Source organism: Electrophorus electricus, chromosome 7 (assembly GCF_041902795.1).
Source record: "Electrophorus electricus isolate QZ-2024a chromosome 7, ASM4190279v1, whole genome shotgun sequence".
Classification (NCBI taxonomy): Eukaryota; Metazoa; Chordata; class Actinopteri; order Gymnotiformes; family Gymnotidae; genus Electrophorus; species Electrophorus electricus.
The window spans coordinates 24,643,344-24,670,352 of NC_137503.1; the positions used below are offsets into that span (position 1 = coordinate 24,643,344).

Below are 27,009 nucleotides of genomic sequence, written 5' to 3' on the forward strand. Positions count from 1 at the left end.
TCGTGTAAACACCCGAAACCGTTCAGACCAGGCCGAAGCGGGATGGAGGGGCTCCGTTTCCGGCATGTGAGGCGAGCGGCAGTCAGCTGCGCTGGGTCCGTAGGAATTAGCAGCTGTGCTCCACGCCGATAAGGTGACGGACGCCATACCCCCACCCCGCTGGATACTGCGCGTTTACATTGCGAAACGGCTGTGGGAGTCGTTTCGGGGAAGAAGTGACACTTGTGAGAAATAACGGCCATGATCCAGGCCAAACGGCGAGGACTATCTCGGGCCTGCTTTTTAAGACGCTTTGATGTTGTTGGGTTTTGTTTTGTTTTTAATGTGTGTGTGAGTTTATAGCAACGTTTTTGCTCTTATTACATGGAGGAATGTTTCTTATCCTTAACTTGTTTGATCGGGCAGCACAGGAGTACGGTTTCAGCACGGGCCGGTCCCACTCCGTCAGGCGTCTCAGACAATGACCGTGCCAGAGGGATCGATTTCCTGCCTGCCTAAGCGCTTTGTCAGACGCGCCCGCCGGCTAAGAGCCGCTTCCTGAGATGAGGCGTGGGCAATGGGCCAGCGCTTTCCAGCGCAGCTGACTGACATGGATGTCCTGTTGACGCGTTCAGAGTGTGACCGCCATGCCAGTGACAGAATGATGGAAGCGGTGCTGGGTTCAGAGTTTAGCAGACAAACTCTCCTCGGGGTATTTTTGGCGTATTTTTGGCACATTCTTTCAGACACATTCGCGTTCAGACAGCGGAGCAGAGCTTTTAAGTAGAGCTGATTTTTGTTTTAAGCAGCTTTTTAATTCTGGTTCACTCAAATATACCTGTCAAAGTGTAGTATGATTTGTTATTGTATTTTACAGTAGGCCTACATACTATTTTAACTAGTTTTAATCTATCTTACTACACTATACATTAAACTTTCAAATCTAAATTCCATCTTTGACAAGGAACATGTTTATAATACCTGCTTGAAAGCTTAGGCTTTCATGTTAATAACACTGCAATCATAGATTTGATCATGTGGGCACACTCACTACACCCTTACAGGTACGCAGTTAGAGACCACAACCCAGTAGTTGCCATGCATTTCTGCCACCTTCGGCTCTTTATCTGTGAACACAAGGCTGCTGTTGGCTGGATATGGCAGGTCACTCTCAGCGCAGTAGTGACATTGACACGTGTAAATACCCCAGCAGCCCCGTACCTGACACGTTCATAACAGCACCCACAAGTCCCATAGCTCAGTGTCACGCTGTATTGAGACCCAGACATAGCAATTCCGGTTAGTAATGGTTTGTTCAGAAACTGAGCAGCAAAGAATATGGGGTAGAAGGTCGCTAATAAAATGTCATGGCAACAGAGGGGCTAATTTACACAGCTAAGTGCTATAAGACAGATGTGCCCAATACTAACTAAGCGTCATGCTGTCATTACCAAGCCTGTAGTGCTTATTAGCTATTTTTCATTGTTATAACGTAATAGAACCTGTGGTAATGTTTAGCAATCGACATTAACAACATTACTGCCACCTGCTGGCTAACACAAACTCAGGCGAGAGAATATCGAATTGGCTGACCTTGCTATTTACAATTTTTCAGCCTGCTTTTACCTATGAGTTGATGGTACGAATCTGCTAAATAAATTCTGGGATTCAAGGGTCAGGGTTGAAAGGAGGCCATGCAGTGTTTCCTTAAGGCAGCCTATTGTAGGCCTACAATAAGATTACATTTATTACATCTCTGGAGCCTAGAGGTAATCTTTCCTGCTGTAACTATTATATAATTGTTCATATACAGTATTATTCGAATTTAATTACTATAGTATTTTTATACTATTTTGTTATGAAATGAGCATGGCTAAAGAGAGCCATTTTTACCAAATGAAAAATAACTTGGTGATATTTTTAGATTATTATTTTTGTTATTGTTGTTGCTGCTGTTGTTTTTGTTGATGTAGCTGCTGCAATAATTACTAATTTAACGAAGTTAGTTTTGTTTTGTTTTTTTCAGGCTCCACCCCTCATCATGGTTCAACAGATCATTTTCATTGTAGAAAGACAACAACTAAAAGGTTTTGCAAGTTATTGTCTAACGGCTATAAAAAAAATGTAAAGCTCCAGTCACTAAAATATTCAGAAATGGAAAATAATCAAAACCTTAAAACTCACTATGACCAACTAGAACAAAATTATCATTTATGCTCTTAAAAGTGGTAAATTATGTTGTGATAGTTTGCAGTGAACTAAACTGTTTAAACTATTTGTTGTACTGGAACTAACCGTTTAACCCTGATGAGATAGCTTGGAGCTAAGAAATCAATTCTCCGACCTGTTCAAACGAGATTGTTCACGAATTATCTAAAAATTATTTTAACAAGCCATGCAATACCATGAAATTGTGGCGACAGGTGACGCTGTTGTTTAAATTTATATATGCCAATAGTAGTTCACTTATAAAATGTCACTCTGTGGTTAATCTCTGGATCGAGTCTATCGCTATTTTAAGTGATATTTAAAACAATTTCGAATGTATACGGTACATTGCTTGTGTTTTATAACATGCATACACATACATTCATACTGTAACATATAGTTACTATAAACAAATCCACTTGAGTTTGATTCAGACAATAATGCAATTCAAAGCGGTTTAGTGGATTAACAAGTTATATAGTTAGAGGATTAATTCTGGGATATTGTAGCAAAAGAGATAAAATCGGCCTACAACTGAAGAAACGTTTGACAGTTGTAACGTGTACATTACTATTGGTCTGAGACGAGTGCTCCGCCTATAGAGGCGGTGATTTGACAGCGCTAACACGGACTTCGAGTTAATGGAGAAATTTGGGAAGTTAGACAGCTTTTACATTTCACTGGAATTCTCATAAAATAAACGCTTCTGCGAGTGTATTGGACCTCCTTGTTAAGAGGGTCGCTTTCTCCAGTTATGGAACCAAGGCGGCAAGGTGAGATCCGCGCTTATACTGTTCAGGTTAGAGCTACTAAACTTGTCTACGTTGCCCGTGCTCTATGAAGTAGCTCGGACTTTCCTTAAGGTATTTAGTTTGTAAATATAAAAGTATTATTAATGATTCTTTGGGCATATGTCACCTTGGTGCACATGTATGAAACCCTGCTGATTCTGCAGTCTGTTTTACAGCTCAGTGTTTACATTTTAAGATATCCGAAAATGTCATTACTTGGCGGCTGTGCTGACCTGTCTGGAACTCTTTCTTCCAAGCACACGTACTTGGCAAGAGTAACCAAGTGGCATTTAATCGAGTTTCCGTGGCTGTAAGGCGAGATAATTTAAACAAATTAATTCTTCAAAGTTTTGTTACGTAACTTAGGTAGACTGGCTACATCTGAGAAACTATATGACTAGCCCAAGGACACGCATTTTCACTGCCTATGTGACCACCCAAGCTAAAATAACTGAAATCTCGTGACCTTAGTCCGAAATAAATTCGTGCTTAGGTAATGAGAGTGTGGGTACATTTGACTTTTTTTTTTTTTTCTGGTCACATAATCCTGTTCGTAAAGACCATGCAGTGTGTTTGTGTCTGTGTTGTCATAACCTGCTTTGACATTTGGAAATCAAATTTTACAGAGCTGTATTCTAGTATACTGACTCTTGAAGAAGGGGACCTGGGTAAGATGATGTATGACTAATGAGCTAGAGAAAGCCATCTCTCATTGCATCTTGAGACTGAAGGTGACATGCCTGAAGTCTGTAGACACTGTGAATCTGATGTTAATGCCATTCAGCTGTTCATTTCAAAAGCTACTTTGTACAACTTAAGAGTAATACATGGAACAGTTGACAATGATCGTTTTCACTGGGAATTTGTCTCCCAGCATGAAATTACCTGCTTTTTAAAAATAAATTCTAAAGCCTTCAGCACATGTACACTTGAATGTCGATTTCTACTGACTGATACACAGGGGTGACTGTAAAGTGTCAGTTTTTTTTATTATGTTGATATGCAAATGTATGCCTGTGTGATGTGCTTGCTTCTGTACACTCTGTCCTGTTCTCCATACTGAAGATTTGCATGATGTGTACGAATCAGGCATGACTGACGATCATGTTTGTGCAAATGCACGATCCAGATGCCCTTGCCATACAAGTGTCCTCCAGTTTATTTTGTTTTTCTCTTTCTTTTTTTTCTTTCTTTTTTTTGTCTAATCAAGATGATGACCCTCTCCATGCAGGTAGGTCTCACGGCTCTTTCCCACCGTCTCACGTACGTGCTGCCAGTCGCTCTCCCAGCTCAGTGGGACACTATGCTTTATGCTCACGCCATTCTGATAGCCAGTAACGTCACTGATGGGAGATCACTTCTCGACTCACCCTGTGCAGTTAGCCTATCAGTGTTGCGGGACCTGGCTGTTTTAAATCCAGCCTGTTAAACCCAGCAGAAAATTACCCAGATTAAGTCCAGCCCCATCTTAGGTTGTGCAATGCACTGGTGAAACTCTACTGTAGAACCACTGGTTCCTCATACCACACTGTCAAAGGATGGATTGTGTTGCCCTCCTGAAACAGCATTTGTGTAGCCTATCGAGTGTCTAAAGTTTGCCTACAGCAGTGGGTGGGCTAAGTTATCTAAGTGCAATAATGTTTAGCCTTGGATTTGCTCACAACCCACACTGTATGATTATTGAGAAGCATATGATTTGGTATTTAGATTAAATATGCAGCGTGTCCACTGTGTTTGATGAGCTCACGGGCCGCCGCCTCCTCACACTGAAGTCTTCCACTGTGGACAGTGAAACGATTGTTCTGCTCAGTCTGTTGTGCTTATCATGTGGACAGTAAGCACTCTGAGGGGGCTCTTAGGGAGCAAACGAGTGCGGCGTCATGGCTGCAGCGCCCCTCCGAGGAAGTACAGCTCTCTTCTCTACCTTGGGGTGGCCGTATGGCCCCTGCCTTGCTCGCCCATGTAGCGAAGCGGAACAAAGATATATTCTGAAGGGGATTCACAATAACAGCAAACAGAAATGTAGCATGTAAAAAGGATGACACTAGCCAAAACAGAGACAACAGTTACATCTAAAAGAGGTTTCTCTGTGGATTTGTGCTACTGTTTATGGTGGTTGAGTCGCAGAACAGAATAGAAGAATGATGTGCAAGAACAGGTGTAGTTGTACATATTGGAGATGAAACTGATCTGCCCTTTAGTCTACTGATGACCGACGTCTGCTGTAAACAGCATTGGGGAACTGAATTCATGACATTTCCTAACTGGAAAGTTTGTGATTTAGAAACTAAAAGAAGTTGCTTAGCAACACACTTTTACTGTTAACAGTGGATGAGTAAACACAAAGCGCTTTCAAATAAGTGTCATGACTAAATGGAATGACACCAGTGAGTTGGAGTAAACATCATTAGAAATTCATGTGAAATTGCATCATGTCACTGTATTCTGTTCTTCGTGATGCTTGTACCATGCCACCTGCTGATCTCATTAGCTGAGTACGAGTAGTGAGTGGTAGCTACCACACAACCCTTTCTGGAATTGGTCTTTGGTACTGTAAACTCCTTTGAATAGCAGTTCTCCTTACTACCGTGATACATATGTTCGAACCATGCCTTAAGTAACCTTAGAGCTGGTCAAAGACCAACTAGTATGACTGACTGTAAAGAATAATTTAGCACTAGTTATTAGTCACATGTTCAGTATTTTAAGTGTTCTGCAAATATTAAGCATATTGATTTATTGCTTGCAATTTTGCAGTTTACTTTTTTATCATACATGTGTAGTGGGTAAGACACATTACCCATGATGCAACCTTCATCAGTTCATTGATTTAATCTATTAATCTTTTAGGTTTTCTGTATGTCTGACGCCCTGGGCAAGCCTCACTGAGCTTTCCAAGCGTTCCTTTTTAAATGATGCTACACTGCTTCTCTGTCACCTCAAAAATGTTCTTTGCTGACTAGTGACAAAGAAGACCAAGCTTTGCTAATGAGTTCAGCTCGTGTGCCAAAAGGCCAGAAGTACAGAGATTTACTCTGCTTTCTCTGGGCATGTGCACACAAACATCCACGATCAGATTGCAGAACTTAGTAAGTCTTACCCATCTTTGCCTATTAGAAGCCCCTTTGTCTTTCTGTGCAGTTCAATCAGTAGGGATAAACCTTGCAGCTCCAGTGTCAGCCACTCGATCCTGCCATGTTCTCCTTTGGTCGAACATTAACCTTCACCATTCCTTGTATAAGGAATCCATTAATGATGGTGTCAGACACATCTAAACTGATTTCAAACCCGTTTGTTGGTATACTCACTGAACTGTGTGGAAAGTGTTTTTCGATGGTTATTGACAGACAGTGTGATTAGGGTTGACCAAAACAGAAGCCAACTTCCCAATTGCCCACACTTTTATGAAGAGTCTCTAAATGTCCCACTTAAAAAGCACAGTATTAAATATTACCCCACACCATTCATTGTGCATCACCTGTTATGCACCTTGGATGCAAATCACCGGCAAGCTGCTGTTAACTTAATTACTTGCTACTTCTGCTGCTGTTGTGCTTTTCTTTCTGTTTGAAACAGACTTCCTGTGGAGACCTCTGGCTTACAGAGCTCTTACTAAATCAGGTTTTCAGCAGATAAGCCCTGTGCTAGGATTACATACCTGGATCCAAGGCAGAATATGAAGTATTTATCTTCCTCTTCCAAGTCTTTCTGCAAAACGTCCAAAAGATAATGAATTGCAGGGGAACGTTTTCCTCTAAATACTCAAGGCATCCACAGGCAACCTTTTACATCGTTATATATTTCTGTACTGTTTTGCATATAGCCTGCAATTACAGGTATAAAAATAAAGATGCAATTCATGTTTGAGGAGATAATTGCACACAAAGGGTGGTGGTTAAAGACATCTACGGACATGCCGGGCACATTGTTGTCATGTGCTGATTGATTGTTAGGACCTGTATGGGCATGTAAAGTTGCCACTGTCATGGACACATCATTATGATAATGCTGATGATTATTAATATTATCAATATTTAGCTACATCTGTGACATGGAATACTTCATTATTGTTGGTAAATACAGATTTGTAAATCAGTTAAAATTAGTGCATTTTGTTTTCACTCCCAGATCTCCCAGACAGTGATTCCCTAAAGGATGTGAAGGAGGCCACAGTGCCAGAGGTGGACCTGAACAACACCATAACAGAGAAGGAGACAGATGAAATGCAGCATGAGCTGATCAAGGTACATTTTTTGCCACATTTCACAAGACATTCTGCTTGATATTGGAACAGCTTGGTCTCTATTAAAATAACAGACTGCCAAGAGTCCGAGGCCCATTCCTGGGAGCAGTGGGACACTTGAAAGGCGTCTTGGACCTGGTGCAGAAAGAGAGTTTGTGTTATGTAAATCCTGGCGGCCCTAGTGCTAAAGCTCCTTTTTGCATTTTGCTCTTTTTTGCATCTCTCAGTATGTGCCATGGCTGTAAATCTCAGCATTATGTGCGTATTGCTCTTCCTCCCCATCAACGTTTTTTTTTCCTGTGATCATATTGTCCACCTTAAGCCTTAAACCACCTAAGAATGTCCATCACAGAAGACGTGTGTGTGTGTGCGTGTGTGTGTGCGTGTGTGTGTGCGTGTGTGTGTGCGTGTGTGTGTGCGTGTGTGTGTGTGTGTGTGTGTCCTGGTAGAGGAAAGACTAGTCATGTACTCTACTCACTGCCCATAGCGATTGCAGATGTCACAGGCCTGTTCTATTGTACAACCATCAGTCACTGCCATGAAACAGGACTCAGAGTGGTTGAGGAGGTGAACTTACATGCATTGTTCATCTGGTCAGCTGGAGGAGGAAATCGCTACCCTGAAGCAAGTGCTGGCCTCCAAAGAGAAGCGGCAGTCGGAGCTAAAACAGTGCCTCGGAGTCTCGTCGCTAAGCGGGCTGAAGGAGAACCTCAGCAGGGGCTGGAGCGACATGCAGTCCACCACAGCGTGAGTACACGCCTGCCCGTGCACAGGGACTATCCCAGACTCGGCAACACGCTCCCGTCACCACCCATATCCGGATCTGCCAAAGACAACTTAGCAAACATCACATCTTTTATATGCAGTTTACACCTTTCTAAGTGTCTTGTCACAGTAATCCCATTCATAAACCACAGACCTGTTGATGCATATTAAGGATATCTGGTTTTGAGCTCTAGATGACACTTTCACTGAGAATGTTTCATTTAACATTACAAGAAATGTGAGTGTAGGCTTAATCCATGTCTTTCATATAATTGCATCTGGTTTTTATAATCATGTTTGAAACATTAATGCTGGAATTAAAGCAGTGTAATACCCGACATATATGCAGATTAACCCTACTTGACCTCTGCAGTATGCCGTATACAAATAAAATAAAGCTCTTCTGGCAGAGTAAAAAGAATAAAACTAGTCTGAAAGGAAACGAAATCTGTCGATATCAGTTCTCTGTCTTTGGCCAAGACGGTTCACTCAGGCATACATGTACAGACGCAGGAGCAGCCCATTAGCGTGATGACATCATCGGCGCTGCCAAACTCGCAGTATGGCTGTGGTTCCGTTTTTGTGAACTGATCCACTGCACACTCGGTGTGCCGCCCAGCCACCGCAGACCCACACACACAAACAGGATGTATGATGAAGAGGCAGAATATGCGGCAGCGATGTTCTGGCTCAGGATGGCATTTAACAACAAGGCCAGGTCTGTTACTTCACTTCACCTCAGTGCATCATGGCATTCTAGAATGCAACGCATAGCGCTAAAATTACAGCAGAGAGCAGGCAGTATAACATCATTCTCCCCATTGTACCTTGTTAAATTGCCAAAATCATGCCCAATAGTCAATCCAGAAGACATATTACAGGACGATGAACAGTTAGCAGAAGAGTGCTATCAAGCCCACGGAGCTGTTGGACATTTGCATGCTGCAAATTTGAACACAGGTCTATATAGTGCAGTCTGTCGGTAATTTTCAAAGTGACACGATTTTTGTTGCTTAGGCTCTGTACCTCAGCTCCTAAGTAATGAAACACTGAAACAGGCCTCTGCCACAATGTTTCACAGTACAAGGTAATGTTCTTCATATTTATCTTGACCTACAGTTATGAATGCTTTATACACGTTTTTAGCAAGCTGTTATCTGACCTTTTTATTTCTGGCGATGGTTTGCATTTTCTGATAAACTGCTGTGGTGTATTCTCTTTATAGTAGATTTTGATACATCAGTACATACATCCTTGATTTCTATTCTGATCTCTTCAACTTTTCTTCATGATCAGAAGTATTCTTTGGACATATAACACCGTGGTTGTCTTGCTAATCTCCCCAAAGTTCTTGCTTCTTAACAACTTGTGAGACACTTAATGGTTTGGTTAGACTCCTACTGATTTAGCCTGAATTTTCTCATGGTGACCCTCATTACTGGCAAAAACAATTTTATGAGCTTTGTGTTGAGAAGCAACAGCCCTCATATTCAAATGCTACATCTAGAATTAACCCTAGATCAAAATCCTGTCACTGTCCAATTACTCATGATCTGCACTGGATAGGCCTCCCACACAACCCCGGCCATGGTAATTAAGTTACCACAGAGAGACTTGCTAAGTCACCTCTCAAGTGAAAAGACCCATCTCTGGTTACGGTTGCCATGGTGAGGAGACCGCGGACAGAGAAGATTAACCTGATCAGATATCACAATTGGATATGTTGACCAGTGTGGATGGCTCACTCATCATCACAGCTGCTCTGCACACACATACACATATGCAAAAACGTGCCTAAACACAGTTGCACACATACACCTGACTCTCATTGTTATGGAGGTGGTGATGTTTGCCCAGCTGCAACAGAACAGCACATGCAGGTGTTCTTAGGAAAGAAAGTGTAAAGACAATGTCCTCTCACTTTGATCTGATTAGTTATAATTCAATTAATTTGTCTGATACTTTTAACATACATACTGAATACAGATGTAGAATGTGGATGTAAATCTTAATCCCAAACTCCCTTAAATCCCCAATGAGCAGGCCAGTGGCAACAGTGGCAAAGAAAAACTCCCTGAGACAGAAATGCGGAAGAAACCTTCCAGACTCACAGGGGAACCCATCCTCCTCTGTCTGACACTGATTAGCATGGTTATAAATCAGGTAGAAATACAGCCGTAGGAAGCAGATCATACTAACAATGCTAATAGCAAATAAGTAAATAAAAATAGCATCAGCACATCTGTGTGAGGATCTAATGTATTGGTATAAGCATGAACATATTCTGAGATGAGCATAAGAAGATCCTGAAGATTATAGGAGCAGTTCTGCAAATCAGAATGAGATTGTTCATTAAAGATGAATGTGATTCTCAATTCAAAGAAATTATTCACAGTTATAATAGATTGTTCCAAGAGCATATGCAAGTGTAGCTTCAGGTTGAGAGTAGCCATAGCAGGAGAAGTGGGTTGAGACTCGGCAACAGCGTGACATCGAGCAGCAGTAGATGTACAGAGAGGACAAATTTAAGCATGGTCAGTTAATAAAATGAGGGTATGTAATGTACAAGGGTGGACTCTGACATATCTAAGTGTAGCAGCACTAAAAGGACAGAGACAGAAGGTAACATGGATATGAAGGCTCCCTGGAACATCAGCACCAATCACAACATCCCAGTTTATCATAACTATTCAGTGTTTATGAGCCCCCAGAACTACACCTTCACCTAAGAGGCCTGACTAAATAAACAGGTTTTTGACCTGAATCCAGAACATTGAATGGAAGATTACTCCATATCTTGGGACCTATGTGGGAAAAAGCTCGGACCCCTTTTCCCTACTCACCCTCCGGGCGGTCTGTCTCCTTCAAGCTTGGGTCCTCTACCAGAGGCCTGGGAGCCTGAGAGTCCTGCATAGTATTTTGGCTGTTCCCAGGACTGCACACTTCTGGTCTTGATGTCCATGGCTTCTATTTCCTCCTTAGGCTTATTATGCCAGCAGGGTACTTGATGACTGGCAGGGCATCGGTGTTGATAGTTCGGGTCCTGTTTTTTTTTGCATTCAGCTGACTTTGCAGGACTTGCCTCACTTTTTGTAAGTATTTGGCTGTAGCATCTTTCCTTATGGCCTCTTCATGATTCCTATTTGCCTGTGGGATTCCAGGGTAGTTTTAGATGCCCTCAACATCTATTATATAACCCTCTCGTACTGTCATCCCCTGTGTTTACGCCACGTTCCCTCTCCTTGTAACCATCTGACCACACCTATCCAGCCCAAATGACAGTCCGATGTCGTTGTCTGAATGATGATGTTGCTGTATATTGTGAGATGGATTAGTGAGTTGATGTCTCGTTCACGTCTGTCATACAGTTTGATGTCATCCATGTAATGAGGTGGCTGATGGTTGCTCCATTCCGTAGACAGTATCCATAGCCACTCTTGGTGAGGGGGGTTTAGGCCTATGCAGAACAGCAGCAGGGACAGGGTATCTCCTTGGTGAATCCCGCACTTCATGGTGACTCGTGCTATAGGTCTGAAGTTGGCCTCTAGGATTGTCTTCCACAGGCTTGATGAGTTCTTGATGAAAGCTCAGAGTCCTATTGATGTTTTACAGCTTCAGGCATACCATAATTCATGTGTATTGTATGATAGGCTTTCTTGTCATCAATCCAGGCACTGCACAGGTTGGTCTGTCTGGTCTTACAGTCTCCACCAGCGGCTGGTGCTTGGCTCCTGTGGTGTTCTTGCCAATGCCCTTCTGGGCCCTGCTCATGTATTGAGCCATTGCCTACTTATATTAGCTGCAATGATGCCTGACAGGACCTTCCATGTTGTATAGAGGCAGGTTATTAGTCGGTAGTTGGAAGGAATTGCCCCTTTCTGGTGGTCCTTCAGGATCAGGACTGTTCCGCCTTCAGTTAACCATTCAGGGTAGGTTCCATCCATTGGCAGCTGGTTCATTTGTGCGGGCAGGCTCTCATGGAGAGCAGGCAGCTTCTTCAGTCTGACAGAATGGACCATGTCAGGGCCTGGAGCTGTCCAGTTCTTCATGCTTGTTGCCCTTTCTTGGATGTCTACTTGTGTGATAGTTATTGGATCCTGTTAGGGGAGATTGCTGTGGTCAGCTCTCAGGTTCTCAATGCCACTGGACATTGTTGTGTGATGCCTCCTTTCATATGCCTTTCCAGTATTGTTCAGTTTCTTTCTTTTGTGGATCTGTTTTTATACTGTTAATCTTTGGTTGGCAGACTTCAAGGCCTCAGGTATGGGCAGCTTGTTGTACTTCTCAGGTACCTTCAGGTGCCTTATGGCGCCTTTCTGCATTTCTGATAGCTGGCTGACTTCTCTTTATGTGACCTTTATCTTGGCCTACAACCTCCTTCTCCATGAAGGATACTGTTCCTTGATGATAGTGTAGCCAAGCATCTCAAGTATCACTGTTGCTATGGCATATATCAGCTTATTGGTATATATAACCAACAAGCTGATATATACTACAGCAACAGCTAATATATATATATATATATATATGTACACATAGTTATGTGCAAAATAATAGCAGTCTAACATCACTAATGGTATTTTTGGCAGAAAAGATACAACAGGGGAAAAATTCATGACTAGGTGTAGCCGAGTAATGGGCAACCAACAGAATCAACAGTCATGACCATGCACGCTGCTAATTGGGTGTACTTGATGCATTTAATGAAAGGGGTGTGTTCAAATTAATAGCAGTGTGGAGTTCAATTAATGATGTCATTCATTCTATGAAGAAACAGGTGTCAATCATGGCCCTTATTTAAAGAAGGAAGGCAGCAAATGTTGTACCTGTTGGTTTTAGCCCTTGCTCAGTGAGTAAAATGGGCCATTCCAGACATTGTACTGAAGGAGAAAGAACTTTGATCAAAAAGTTGATTGGAGAGGGGAAAACGTATAAAGAAGTGCAAAAAATAATTGGCTGCTCAGCTAAAATGACCTCAAATGCTTTAAAATGGCAAACAAAACCCGAAACACATAATAGGAAAAGAAATACTACCATCCACATACATCATAGAATAACAAGAATGGCAAAGAAGCATCCAATGATCAGCTCCAGGAAAATCAAAGAAGATCTACAGTTATCTGTGAGTACTGCAACATTCAGAAGACACTTACGTGAAGCCAAACTATTTGCAAGAAACCCTTGTAAAGTACCATTGCTGAAAAAAAGATGTTGAAAAGGTTACAGTTTGCCAAAGAACACATTGACTGGCCTAAAGAGAAGTGGTGCAACATTCTATGGACAGATGAGACCAAGATTGTTCCTATTGGGTCTAAAGGCTGCCCATAAACACTGAATTCAAGCCACAGTACACTGTGAAGACTGTAAAACATCAAGGTGCAAACATAATGGTTTGCGGATGTTTCTCATACTGTGGAGTCGGACCCATTTATCGCATACCACGCACCATGTACCTGTTTGAATAGATCAAAATACTGGAAGAGGTCATGTTGCCTTATGCTGAAGAAGAAATGCCCTTGAAATGGGTATTTCAGCAGGGCAACTACCCCAAACACACCAGCAAGCGGGCAACATCCTGGTTCCAGAGCAACAAGAATGATGTTATGTGGCCAGCCCAATCCCCAGATCTCAATCTAATTGAGAATTTGTGAAGTGACATCAAAAATGCTGTTTTTGATGTAAAACCCAAGAATGCAGAAGAACTGTGGAATGTAGTCCAGTCAGCTTGGGCTGGAATATCTGTTCGCAGGTGTCAAACGTTAGTTGACTCCATGCCACACAGACGTAAAGCATCTATCAGAAATAAAGGTTATACAACTAAATATTAGTCCAGTGAACAGAAAAGCTAAATCTTTAAACAACTTTCAATTTATACTGTAAATATTCAAGTTTGTAAATGAAAATGAAAACACTGCCCATTATTCTTTTTTCTTCATTTTCAGTTTAAAAATGGATATTTTGTTTATGTTTTCATTTGGAATTGAATGTGCAGTGCTCCCAGTGCCTTTCTGTATATGGAAATAAATGCTATTATGAGGATTGTTTTAAACACAATGCTATTAATTTTCACATAACTGTGTGTGTGTGTGTGTATGTATGTATGTATATATGTATGTGTGTGTGTGATTTTATATTTATATATATATATATATATATATATTATAGACCATTTATATGATTGCAGTGTTTCTAGGCTGTCCTACTGCATGTGAAATAATTGGGAGACCATCCAGGTTTACCAAACAATCAGAAAACTTACTCCTGGCTGCCTGTGGGTCTAATAGAAGTATTTTTGTTTTGTCATAATTAAGAGAAAGTTACTCAACATCCAGTGTCTAATGTCCTTTACACAATTGGATGAGATATACAACGGTGTGTCATCAGATTATCAGTAGAAACTATCACAATATTTATGAATAATTTCACCCAAAAGCAGAATATTTAAAGTAAAAATTTGGAGCCCTAGAACAGAGCCTTGTGGGGCACCAAACTAACACTGGTAAATGCAGAAAAGTACACTCTGATCAAGTAGTACAAGCAAAGAGACACTAATGAGAAGCCAATGAACTACTTTGATCAGCGCTGTCTTAGTACTATGATGAGGTCTAAGCACTGACAGAAAAATTTAATGCATGTGGTTCTGATGCAAGTATGAGCTTATCTGCTGTCTTAAGGATCTTAGGAACAAAGGGAAGGTTTGACATCAGCCTATAGTTTGGCAGCTGACATGGGTCATGGTTAGCTTTCCTAATCAGTCGTTTGATAATTTCTCGTTTGAATGATTTAGGAACATAGCCAGTGTTGAGGGAGGAGTTTATTTTTAATAGAGGTTCAATTACATAAGGAAGTATTTCTTTAAGAAATACTAAAGTATTTATTTAATAACTTCTCTTTCTGCTTGGAACCCTGTTGCTCATGAAGGCAATTCGTCTTTATTTGTGTGTGGCTGACAGATACAAAAAGACCTCAGAGACCCTAAGTACAGCGGGCCAGAGGACGTCAGTGGCATTTAACAACCTGGGCACTGCCATTAGCAGGAAGATTGGGGATATGAGGTATGTTGTCGGTTTCTAACATAGGTTTTCTACCATTCTAATCTGCCCCTTCCTACATTCGCTTTCTCTGCACTATGCTAAACCATGTTACTGACATTACATGCTAGTAGCCGTGGCTTTACCCAATCAATGACTCATTTACCCACACTGTCCACCACCGTCACCTGCTGCTGACGTGACATCTGTAGGGAAGGATGGCTGTAAAGTGCAGATGGACAGGTTTAATTAGGCATGTTTGTGTTCTGTAAGCCCAGACTGGAGCTCTTTTCACTGGGCTTCTCATGACACTGTTGCAACCAAGCAGTGACAAGAAACTATGACAAGAAGGGCTAAGGCCTGACACACACAAGTGACAACTCCAGCATCACACTGAGAGGCAGCCACCAAAGACTGCTGTTGAAGATGGCCAAGTGTTGGTTGTGCTGTTCCTGCAGTCAGGCATGTCCCAGCCCTGAGGGTGATGCTTCACAGATGGCGAACATTCTGTCTCTGTCTACCATCCGTCCGAGAGCCCAAGCGCTGCGCACCACACCGCATGTGCGGCTACGTGTTTCATGGCATTTCCTCACTGTAATCAGCAAAAAAAAAAGAAAAGTGTCTAAATGTGGATAAACAATAGAGAAATTCTGCTCTCTCATAATAACCAGAGTGCAGTGGTAAATGTCTGTTATGGTGCAATAAGCCACAATGTTCCATTTACCAAGCTAGTAACATTCTCTGTCTCTGACTTCGTTCTCTTTTTACATTTCTAAGTTGAAACACATAACATGCTTCCTCCTGTTATTACTGCAGTATACCAAAGTTCTTTCCCATTATTTTGTACTTGTACCCAAAACCAACTCCTTATTCTGCTCATTTTACTCCCAGCATATTTGGCCTTGAGTTACTATATCCCAGGAGGTACGTAAAGCTGTGTCTCTGTGTGAACTTTAGCTTCCCAAACTCTTCTACTGCATGTGTGTGGTTTTTTTTTACATCTCCAGCAGATACGCACGCTGCCAACGCCCGTGATTTCACACACACAAAAAAAAGTATCTGTAAAATTGAGGTCTAAGAACATACTATACAAATACTGTTCATTCACCTCCTGTGCTGAAATAAAACTGTTGCAACTACCATAACACTTCACCAATCTCTGGAGTATTATCTCACTCAGCACTACACTCCAGAAAAATGCATGCAATTTATTTTTTTTTTATCAATCAGCCATTGGTGCAGTTTTTCACAGAATACGAGCCTGCCTTATTTACATAATTGCATGTGGTGTATGCTCCATGTTCTTCATGTGCTTCATTTTGGCAATGAAAAGGTTCATCAGCAAGTCAGATAGGCTCATTGTAATGGCCTTCTACCTCATCAATATTCATACTGGAGCTGTGCACTCACACTACACCACATGCTGCACATATCATCTTTCTTTGTGTCCACTTTTAGGTGCATCTAGGTCATGGCCATTTAAACAGTGTTTGGTGGGGGGGGGGGTTGTTTTCTCACCCTGTGGGTCAGCTGTACCAACGTTTGTTGGATGAATGTTATAATGTGTGTCCTATAGGGTAAAAGTATATGTGTGTTTTCTTTGTTTTCATGCTGCACATCAAAAGATTAAACGCAATAGGGTAAGATGCTGTGTGTGTGGCCTGAAGTGCTTGTTTTCAGTCTCTGCATGATATCTGAAAATAGTGACACCTGAAAGGAAATGAATCGTACCTGAACTTGTGAACCACAGATTCTCAGTTAATCTTCATGACACCAGACATGCTAGCAGCTGAATAGGATTATATGCAAGGCTACTGGAGGACAATCATGATGTCCTCAGTTCAGTCCTTCAGGACAGTCAGCTAGACCAGATTTGTGATGTTCCAGCTCCATTTATGCCTGACCGAGGTAACCAAGTGTTACAGAGCTCTTGATGACCTAATCATGATGCGTTGGGAGTTGAAACAGAATAAACATATGGATTGACTCAGGATAACTGAGGACTGGCTAAAGAATCACTATGCTAAACTATTCCTCATCATTCATGTCAATCCATTAAGAGCCAACTATGAATGCATGTCACATACACAAAACTTGTTCATTATTACAAGCCAGTTTTATAGTCAGTATATCATCATTGCTTATATTGTTGCCATGTCATTTTTTTTTAAGTCTGTCAAAAAAAAGGGAATTCAGTATGCATGTAGTACCCTGTCTTCTGTGTCTTTTCCCTTCAGTTCACAGTCAAGGTAACAGCAGCTAGCAATACCTGTCTAGCCATTACTTAAGCTTCCATGAGCAGTAGTTCCACCAGCCTGGTGTTGAACTGAAAGCAGGAACTTATTCTCTCAAAGCACTACAGAAAGCAGCAGTTAGCCCATCTGAATGTGATGCAGCGCTATGCACTGAAGAGTAGCACATGCCTAGTTCCTATTGGACAGAACATATTAAGTGATAAAAGGATAAAAGTGATAGATGCAGAAGTACATTTCTTACAATACTACTTCTACTTCTCAAAACATAACTTACTAACATTTAGTGGGTGAACATTTTGAAATATATACATCTTATCCCCTTCTGTGATGTGCTTGCTAATACTTTGTCTGCTATATGTGCTGATTCCTGTCTGTTCATGCTAATAATTGTCTCTTTTGCCTGGTCATGCTTTCATGGGACAGCTACTCTATACACCACTCAATGAGCATGCCCCCCATGAGGTAAATGTGAATAAGAGTATATTTTATTTAATCATGAAACCCACTTTACTCTGATATTGATTGCATGGAAGATTAGAATTTAAAAAGTAGCAGCAAAAGGAGGCCCTTTAGCTGTTAATATGCATTTTAAATAAGACATCGCCTTTCAGAGTCTACGTGTACTTAACTCCAATAATGATCTTATAATCACCAGATAGTCTTAACAATTATCACGAGCATCTGTGTGAATGTCGTTTGATTAATACATTTATAAATACATTCAGTGCATCATTAATTTGTTTTCCTTTTTCAACAGAAACTCATCCAGTTTTAAGTCATTTGAGGAGAAGGTTGAAAGCACCATGTCTAACATCAAGGTATGTCTAACCTGACAGGGTGTGGAGTGGGCGGTTGTTGTCAGTCAGTACTGGCCCGTGTTTCAGGCAGACCGGGAGTGATGGTGCTGTCAGCAGCCCAGGAGCAGGCTGTTAGTCCTCCACCATTAATCATTTATCTCCTTTGGCATTCATGGCATCTTGCCAACAAGTGTGTAGCTGCTTGAATGTTTGAGAAATGGCCAGTGTCTAGGGCACTGCAACTCTGATCCAAAGCACATCCAATAGTGGTATACCTAAAGCAGATTTAGGGCATCAAGAAGGGAGTGTAGACTACAGACTAGGTCGTTAGCTGTGTTAATAGGATTTACATGTAGTGCTTGACTACTAAACAATGCACTGTTTTTGTTTTCTTGTTTGCTTGTTTGTTCTGAGCAGTTAAAGGTAGGTGGGAGTAGCAGTGGAGGAAGCTTCGAGGATGTGCTCTCCTCAACAGCCCAGGCCTGCGCTCAGGATGTACCCACCAACAACCCAAGAGACAACACAGAGTTTCCATGATAATAGGACTGGCCTGCTACCAGCTTGCCGATGGAACTCTGCTGCCCCTTTGTGGTCAGGAGGCTAGCTTCCCTCCTTAGACAAGATTTTCTGAAGTCCAGAGTTCAGTACTAGTTGTGACCAAATATTTTACCAAGTGCTTTAACCAAAACATACATCCAAAAGTTGTCTTGGTATAGCTTCTGTCCAAATAATTAATAATTTTTGTTACATTATATTTAAAAAGAAATTCATTGTGTTCAGTACCTTGAGGTATGTTCAACTACCATCCTCAGAATTAGTTTTTCCATTAATTTGCTGAAGAATTAATTTCTTATATGCAGTTAAGAATCACAAATTAATTTGCTGGACCAGACCAGGTGATCAATTCAAGTATTTTTTCCTCATTTGGTTGAATCTATGTTTTATAGCTGCACTGCACTTTTAGCATGACCCAAGGCAAACTGCTGCTCCACTAAAATGTCTCCTAATCACTGATGAGAACACACTACAGTGAACACTAGAACATATATTAAATATGCTTATTAAATATGTATTCTATAAATATGCTCTACATGCATAACTACAATGTAATATTCCCCACGTACTAAAGCTCTGGCTTCCTGAAAGCCGCCAGCCGAGTATTTTTAAATGTGTAGTCTATAATTTGACAATAACCTTTTTTTTTTTTTTTTTTTAAATCTTCAGAATCATTTCCCTCGCTATATTTGAAGTTGTACATTGTGGATTGATGCAATATAATCTAAAACTATTAGCACCTAGCAAAAAGAAAACAATGTTTTATAAACTTGCCATTATCCATTCTTGTATACCAAGTTTTGACATTTCAGCATAACATTCAATATTAAAAGATTTTTGCAATGTCAGAAGTCTCATCTTATCAATATGAAGAGTTGTGAAGCTGAATCACACCTACTGAAGAATTACTGGCATCTGATTCCTAGAAATTTTTTTTCCTATGTATAAAATTAACATCACATTTCCTCAATTTTTCAGCATTTTTTATTGCTTTTTAAAGTTGGCTACGGTACACTTTAATGAAAGATTATTGAAAATAACAACCAAAAAAAAAAAAAAAAAAAAACAGGCTGATGTTTCCTGACATGAAGTCAATATTCAGTTATAATGCCAACTGGTCAAAAAAGTAAAAAATAAATAAATCTAGAACAGGAAACTGAAAGAATTATGGGACCTTTGGTGTGTGCCATTGCTCATCCTATGAAGCAAAAAAACCCAGCAAAATCTGCTGACAAAGTAATCAAGAAGGAAGTTTTGTCAGCAGTAACCAGAAAGGCTGGCAGTAAATGCAGGGTGAGTCAACTCAATTCCGTAAAAGCCAAAGAATTTCGGGAGCAGGAATTCAAGTGCAACAATGACCCTTCTATACAGCTGAACACTGACAAAAACACAATGTGTATGTGGTAGATACAGCTACTACTTTAACAACAGAAGTTAAGTCAGGGAAGATAATTTTGTCTTGTGTTACACTTCAACACAGTCTTAAAGCACTCATAACAATGTTAACAGAAATGTAGATTCATTAAGACTGCTTTATCTTCTATCTGAAGACATAATTTCTGTCAAAACAAGAAATACCTTTAGTAAAAGTACTTAAAAGAAAATTAAGCGCTAGAAGCTCTTACATTGTCTTAATCAGAAATGACTGTAAGCTCATCTCTGCTGATGTTTCAAGTAAAATTATTATTGTTTGCCCCTTGAGAATGAAAGTTGTCTGGCAAGACAATCACAATATAAAGATGCAAGGAGAAACCTTAGCTGTTGGGTGGTTTGTGGTTATTGATAAATATAAACCACAAAATCTAGAGTACACCCTGATGCAGCAGCTCACCCTTCCTCCGGTTACAGTGAAGTTATGAAGTTGTGCGTTACGTGGCTGTCCTGATTTGTTGCCTGCCCCAAACTGGCCTCGCCTTGCTTCCCTATGTGATGAGCTCTTTCCTCGTTCAGACTCCTCGCCAGGGCCAGGACCTCCGGATGATGAAAACGGCCTGCAACAAGCAAAGAGCAGCACTTTCAATCGGCGCTAGCTGACCTGAGCATTCTGGCAGCTGATGGATTTTCAGCCTTCACCTAAAGGAGAAGGAACAGGAGAAAACCTTCAGTGGAAGAGAAGAATTCCTGCAGTCTGCCTGGGGTCCCCTCCAGCTCCTCATACTCATGGGCCTGTAGGATCATCTCGAGCTGGTCCAGCTCTTTCACCAGCTTGGCCTCTGGACTCGACTGGGTCTCATACTCCTGCAGGGTGACGCAGACGATTGCTTTGGCCACACTTTGCAGCAAAGTCTACTATTGCAATATATATATCTCTACAATTTGGATGAACTCATTATCACCACCATCGATGTGGTGGAGTTTTTCAAATTTTTAGGAGACATGCATCTCTCGTGTGTGAGAACAGCACATTGGCACTGTACTTCTAACACGAATGGAAAATAGGTCCTTTAATTATCCCTTAACTGACTCTTGATTGGCACAGATTGGTCACGTGACCCTGTGCTGGGAGCTGGGAGCATGAGCAGTAGAATGTAACCTTCACTTCAATATGGCAACTATCCTACCCTAACAAGGTTTGGATTTATCCCAGGGACTGTGGATTGTTGTTGTTATTAATTGAGGTTTATGACTAAATGCAGAATCTTTCATCACTTTCCATAGGGAATTTGTCTGGGCATGCTTGATGCTTTTAAATCATGAAAGACCACAGCCTACTACAAAGTGGACAAACATGTACATGGAGGCAGGAGACATCAAATTCACCATAATCCCATACAACATGGCTTGTTTTGAGAACATAAGATATGGAAAAGGTACAAACTTACCTCCCACAACTGGTAGAGCTCTTTATGCAGATCTTCACTTAGCAAGCCTGTGATGTGAACCATTGCCTCCTGAAAAAAGCATATAAAATTATATGAGGATTCATGGTAAACTAGTAGATTTTTTCCCCCAAATGAAGTGTCATACGTATACACTATATGGCAAACTATGTGACCATCCCTCTTAAGTATTAAGATCAGCCACATCTTTTGTTAAAAGGTGTGTAAAATCAAGCACACAGCCATGCAGTCTCCATAGTCAAACACTGGCATATAAATGTGTCACTGTCATTGGATGCTCCCTTTCCACAAGAATGTTTAACATTCTGCTCTACTACACTGCAAATGGTATTAATGTGAAATGGAAGCAGATAGGACCAACAGCCACTCAGCCACAAAGAGCGAGAAAACTCCCAGAGCAGGGGCACTGTATACTGTAGCATTAACACTGCTCTTCACTGGGGACCTAGCCCAAATGGAAAACAGTCAACCATTATCCCTCCTCCTCCAAACTTTACTGTTGGCACCGTCCAAGCTAGTAGGAACGCGTTCGCATGGCGTCCACCAAACCCAGATTCCTCCATCAGACTGCCAGATAGTGGAGTGCGATTCATGACTCCAGAGAACATGTTTCCACTGCTCCAGCATTCAAAGACATTTTAACCAATTATACGTTTCCAACTTTGTGACAACAGTTTGGGAAAAGAGTGAGTGATTTAAAAGCACAAAGTGAGGTCAGTCAGTAAAGGCACGGGTTGATGAGTTTGGTGTGGAAGAACTCTAGAGGTCCACACAGAGCCCTGAGCTTTAAATCCCCTGAAGTAGACTGGAACGTTGATGGTAAGACAGGCTTCTCATTCAGCATCAATGTATGACCTCACTAAGGCTTTCAGTGAATAGGCAAAAGTCCCATAGACACACAACACATTCTTATGAAAAGATTTAGCTGCAAATGGGAGGGGAGGACAACTGCATATTGATGTACATTGTTTTGGAATGAGATGTCCAAGTGTGAAAATCTAGTGTGCAGACCTTTGGTTACATCGTCTTTATATATACACCAACCAAGTGATTAAATATTTTACAATGAAATTAGACATCTCAAACGATACCTTTTCTCTTCTGTGTTTTTCTGCTTTGCTAATGTTGTCGGCTGGAGCGATGTCGCCCACAATGCACTCGGCCAAGTCATGTACTAAGGCCAGCTTCATGCATCTGGAATGGGAAGGAATTCAACACAATGCGTCACTGAACGGTGTGTGTGTGTCTATAGGTCATAAACCACATGGGTACAGGGCATGCTTGACTCGTCGGTTAGCTGAGGCCACGGGTTCAGTTTTCGTCTTCTGTACATACCGGAACTTTTTCAATCTTCTTTCCAACTATGCCTTCAGTACACCCTACTCCATGTCCACCGCAGACACAAACATCAAGTGAACATTATCTAGTTACCTCTCTTTGTTTACGCCACGGTCTTGTATCGTTAATGCCATCACTGACATCCTGTACATGTGATCGGACACACTCTCTGGATGCTTCACGTGTCTGTACACCCATCCCTTTCGTGGCACTTGCTGAAAACGGAAAAAAACGGACTTGTCTTGTCCATTTGGCACACTCCACTGAATGTCTAGATATGTAGCATGATCAAAGCTACAAAACACTAACACGCATATTTTTGTAATGGCTGTAAGCAAACCGTAAACGGCACAAAAAGATCAGATGGGACATTTATTAAAATTCATACATTACCTTCAATTGCCCTACTAGTTTTAAGAACTGCAGCATGTTCTCCATGCTGTGTCTACCAGACATGAAACGAATGAACCGGAAGTAGATTTTTTTCTTTCTTTCTCGCGAATACGTACAAACTGTGGTGTTAACTCTCTTGTAGCACTAGATGGCAGTGTCCTATAAAATAATTCGTGGGTTTCTATTCTTGGCCTTTTAGCTGGATTAGAAAGTGACGCCACATTCAGTTTCTACAGAATATTTTATGGTGAAAGCCAATTTCGTTAAAGGAACAGTAGCCTGCGCTTTACTTGCTCCATCGGCGAATGAGCTCATCCGTTGAAGCTAACATGTAACAGCATTCTCCCTTACAAGTGTCTGTGGGAATTTGAGATTATCTTAAAAATTGAAATATTCTCTGATAACGGTATGGCACATGGTGTCAAAAAAAAACCGCGTACGATACTCTTTGAGTGTTTCAAGTTCCCAGTGGTTGTTGGAAAACATTGCACCTCCTCAGATGTTTTGGCCTTGACATGCATGCTGTTTACAATGTTTCCTTAGTATTTATAAATGAGATTCCAGCCGAACCAAACAAATCTCTTATATCCTTGTTCAGGGTTACCAGAGGCAGGCATTTTAATATAGATTTAGGATGCGCAGACCATTGACCACAACTTAATTAGATTTTCACTGCAACAACACTGCTTAATTGTTCTTGCAACTTGCATGCGGCGCTGTTGCTGCACGTTTCCCCAAGACACTCGACGAAAGCCCCCTGGAGGAAAGACTGTCTAGCAAGGAAGAGCAGGCGACCTTACGTTACTGCGTAACGAGGATATGAGTGTCTTCCTCCCAGCAGAATCCTAGTGCTAAATACGGTATTTATACGCCACGTATGTAGCCCTCATTATCAGGGGGTCACGCTCATCCACCTGTGTCGTAACACTTCCTCGCGACGCTGTTTCCTGGAGTGGCCTATACACTGCAACGTGTAGACAATACATACTCTTCCAGGGAGTTCTGTTGGCCCTGCTTACGTGGGCAACAGAAAGGAGGTTTTGTGGATGCACCACACAATTTGCAGATGCTTCCCGCCTCCATGTGAAAATTCAGAATTTTTTTAGATGAATCTAATAGCTCTAGTGAGATTCATGTGATTGAGTAGACATTGTTTTCTGTGATCACAGCAGAGTGTGTGCGGATAGTTTATCTGCAAGTAATGTACTGCACCTGGGGAAAAAATCAAAGTTGAAGCTCATTTATACCAAGTTGATGTGATTTGAAATATGAGATTTCAAAGCACTCTTGAAATGGACTGTGAAACAGGATGAAGATGGCACTAAACCTATAATACAAATACAAATACAAATACAAATATACACTCATTATCACACACTGAACACTGTTAAGGAGGGGTATCTCTTAAAAGAAGTGAATACTACTGTGTCTGTGTGTATTTGTAGATAAAAAGCTTGTTGCTTGCGCAGAAATCACTTGCCATTGAAATTCTCATTTCAGTCTACAAACGGTTCAATCTGTTCCTGCGGCCTGTAGGAAAAGCCGCTTTTTACAGGTAGACGTGACAAGTGTCAGAGAAAGAAAAACATCCACACGACTTCCGTTGTCAAAACAATGATAGCTGCGCACCCCTGTTTATTTACAGGAAACACATCTTTCCTCCCCCATCCTCCTGTGGCAGCAGAAAATAGCCACTCGAGCAGCTCTGAACAGAACGTCGGTCTACTGACTGCATATCTCTCAGCATTGTCCCATCCACTATATTTAACCACGTGGCTGTGTTACATTTGAAATGTTAGCTCGAACCTTGACCCCAGTTAACCAAAGGGGGTCCTAAATATAGCGGCAAGGCCTAAAAATGTCCTGGGAACTCTTCGGGGGGATTTTGCTGGCCCGCCGAGCCGCGAACCGTCCGACAGAGAGAGCGAAAGGGAGCGCCGTGACGCAGCCACCGGCAGGATGTCGCGTGGTTTCTCGTGAGAGAAGCCCTCGGTCCCCCGACCCCTTGGTCCCTCAGACCCTCATTTCACATGGGCACCGAAGGCTGTCAGCAGTCTACACTCACCACACAGCTGTTATTTTAAATGGCTGGCTGCTGCACTGTTGCACTAGCTGCACAAGTGATTAGATGCTCACCTGTGGAGTGACAAAGTGTCTTCATCAGGCTTAATAAAATGGCTGCAAATGAACACCGCCAGAGCTTAACTACTTTATTATACTTTATTATACTTTATTGTACTTTATTATAAGGACATTTAGATGGCCTAACTAAAGTTTTGCCCAGTTATTGTCAAATACTTTTGCACCCAAAGTTACTGTGCATTATAAGAAAGACTTTCATGCCCACAATGAAATATATTCATTTGTATTTTGTTAGGCCTCAGCCTGCTTTTAGTGCAAAGTGCATTTCTTTTAATAACATCCTTAGGTATTAAGCAAGGCCAGCAGGGTTCCTGAGCAAAAACGCATCCCTCTTTTAGGGGATTACCATGGCAACAGGTGACAGCGTGGTAGCTGCAACCTGCTTTGGGTGTCAGAAGTCTCTTTCACTGTGTCCCGGCTTTGTGCAGGGAGGACCAGGGCCATGGTCACTGCAGCTAACAAATAGCGCTGGCTTGTGGGCACTTTGTGCGGAGGGGCCGGCAGCACAGCGGAGGACCTTGTCATGGCGGGTTGTGTGAATGGGAGGAGGTTAGAAATGGGGGGTGGGGGTGGGTGGGGGTCAGCGGCAGGAGAAATAAGAGCCCTAACCCTGCCACCATTCAAATGAGCGCCACCTTGAAGCGAGCGACCTCTGTGCTGTCATAAATGCGAGGCAGGGACAGGTTGGGCGGAGGGGCAGAAGTTTGGGGCGGTGGAGGCGGGGTACTGCACGGCTTTCTTCTTCAAGGGGGCACAGGGGAAAGAAAGGGGCATTGTCAGTCATGGCTCCTGAGCTTTGATTTAGGGCTCGGAGGGGCCATGGATGTGAGGCACAGCGAGCGGCCCACGCCTCCGCTCGCCCCTGTGAGAACGGAGGGGAAGCCGCCGTCAGCCATAAAATTGATTATGAATGCACTTTAAATGCAACAGGAGCCCATTCCCTGCCATGGAGGACTTTCAAAACGCGCTGACATTCCAGCACACGTTTGACATTCGACATTGAATGCAGTGTTGAAATCTAAGTTGATTCATTGGTAATCCTCTACCTTGAGTTCCATTTAATCCAAAAGGCACAAAAGGTGTTAATGGATGGAACGCACTTTGTCTAGTGCAAAATCAGAAGCATAACTAATGTTTGCACATGTAGTTTTGACCCAAACTGGTCACTGACTGTGTCAATGAAACCATATGTGTTGGGTATTCTGATTGGTTCAAACGGGTACTTGCTTTGGAGCATCACATCACACCACTTACTGGTTTACCTTTTCTGTGTCCTCCAGTTGAGACCATGCTGCTGAATGAAATGGTAAAGAAATGTTTATTTTTTCTGTATTTCTGTTTATCAGAATCAGAGTGAATTGCTGCGGTGGATGCTCACCCAAGGTGATTGACATCAGCCCCTGAAGCACTTGCACCATACAAACACCCACAGAGTTGGGGCAACATGATCTGATTTCTGGACCAGACAAGAAGTCTATTACATGTGAGCAAGGCTGTGTTATTTCCCACTCAACATATCCATGGATCGGATCAAACCTTATGGCTTCTGTTATGTAGAGATGAAAGAAGCATAGTAATGGTGGGGAAAAAAAACCCAACAGCTAATTAAACAATTTATTTGCCTCCTGTGCACATCAGTCAGTCTTGTCTTCTGTTGCGTGTCTGATGAAAC

The 27,009-nt window shown here is 41.8% G+C and overlaps 2 protein-coding genes across 10 annotated transcripts; one reads left to right on the top strand and one right to left on the bottom strand.

Annotated features, from left to right (window-relative positions):
* Positions 1-58: 58 nt before the first annotated feature.
* tpd52l1 (tpd52 like 1) lies at positions 59-19,471 on the top strand. Of its 9 annotated transcripts, XM_026999179.3 has the most exons (11): positions 59-2,960; positions 3,605-3,646; positions 4,189-4,209; positions 7,107-7,222; positions 7,820-7,968; positions 14,940-15,041; positions 15,909-15,941; positions 16,643-16,657; positions 17,696-17,734; positions 18,030-18,090; positions 18,487-19,471. In XM_026999179.3, exons 1-11 carry the CDS (start codon positions 2,942-2,944, stop codon positions 18,604-18,606), a joined length of 717 nt encoding a protein of 238 aa, XP_026854980.2. In that variant the 5' UTR covers positions 59-2,941; the 3' UTR covers positions 18,607-19,471. The 9 variants fall into 9 exon arrangements, with proteins under 9 accessions (XP_026854980.2, XP_026854999.2, XP_026854984.2 ...); XM_026999198.3 differs by lacking the exon at positions 17,696-17,734; XM_026999183.3 differs by lacking the exon at positions 16,643-16,657.
* A 594-nt stretch (positions 19,472-20,065) lies between these two features.
* hddc2 (HD domain containing 2) lies at positions 20,066-23,271 on the bottom strand. Its single transcript, XM_026998762.3, has 6 exons — positions 23,196-23,271; positions 22,896-23,017; positions 22,556-22,658; positions 21,447-21,515; positions 20,724-20,862; positions 20,066-20,615 (listed from the first exon to the last, which is right to left on the bottom strand). The coding sequence occupies exons 1-6, from the start codon at positions 23,256-23,258 to the stop codon at positions 20,467-20,469; spliced, it is 645 nt and encodes a 214-aa protein (XP_026854563.1). The 5' UTR covers positions 23,259-23,271; the 3' UTR covers positions 20,066-20,466.
* Positions 23,272-27,009: the final 3,738 nt, after the last annotated feature.

Bases quoted from the DNA above. Each gene is read 5' to 3' on its own strand.
- hddc2 (XM_026998762.3), bottom strand. From the start codon at position 23,258: ATGTCTGGTAGACACAGCATGGAGAACATGCTGCAGTTCTTAAAACTA. The intron at 23,018-23,195 runs GTAATGTATGAA...TTCCGTTTTCAG, and splicing joins AACTAGTAGGGCAATTGAAG to CAAGTGCCACGAAAGGGATG. The intron at 22,659-22,895 runs GTAACTAGATAA...TTCCCATTCCAG, and splicing joins CGTGGCGTAAACAAAGAGAG to ATGCATGAAGCTGGCCTTAG.
- tpd52l1 (XM_026999179.3), top strand. The intron at 3,647-4,188 runs GTAAGATGATGT...TGTCTAATCAAG, and splicing joins TCTTGAAGAAGGGGACCTGG to ATGATGACCCTCTCCATGCA. The intron at 7,969-14,939 runs GTGAGTACACGC...TGTGGCTGACAG, and splicing joins GACATGCAGTCCACCACAGC to ATACAAAAAGACCTCAGAGA.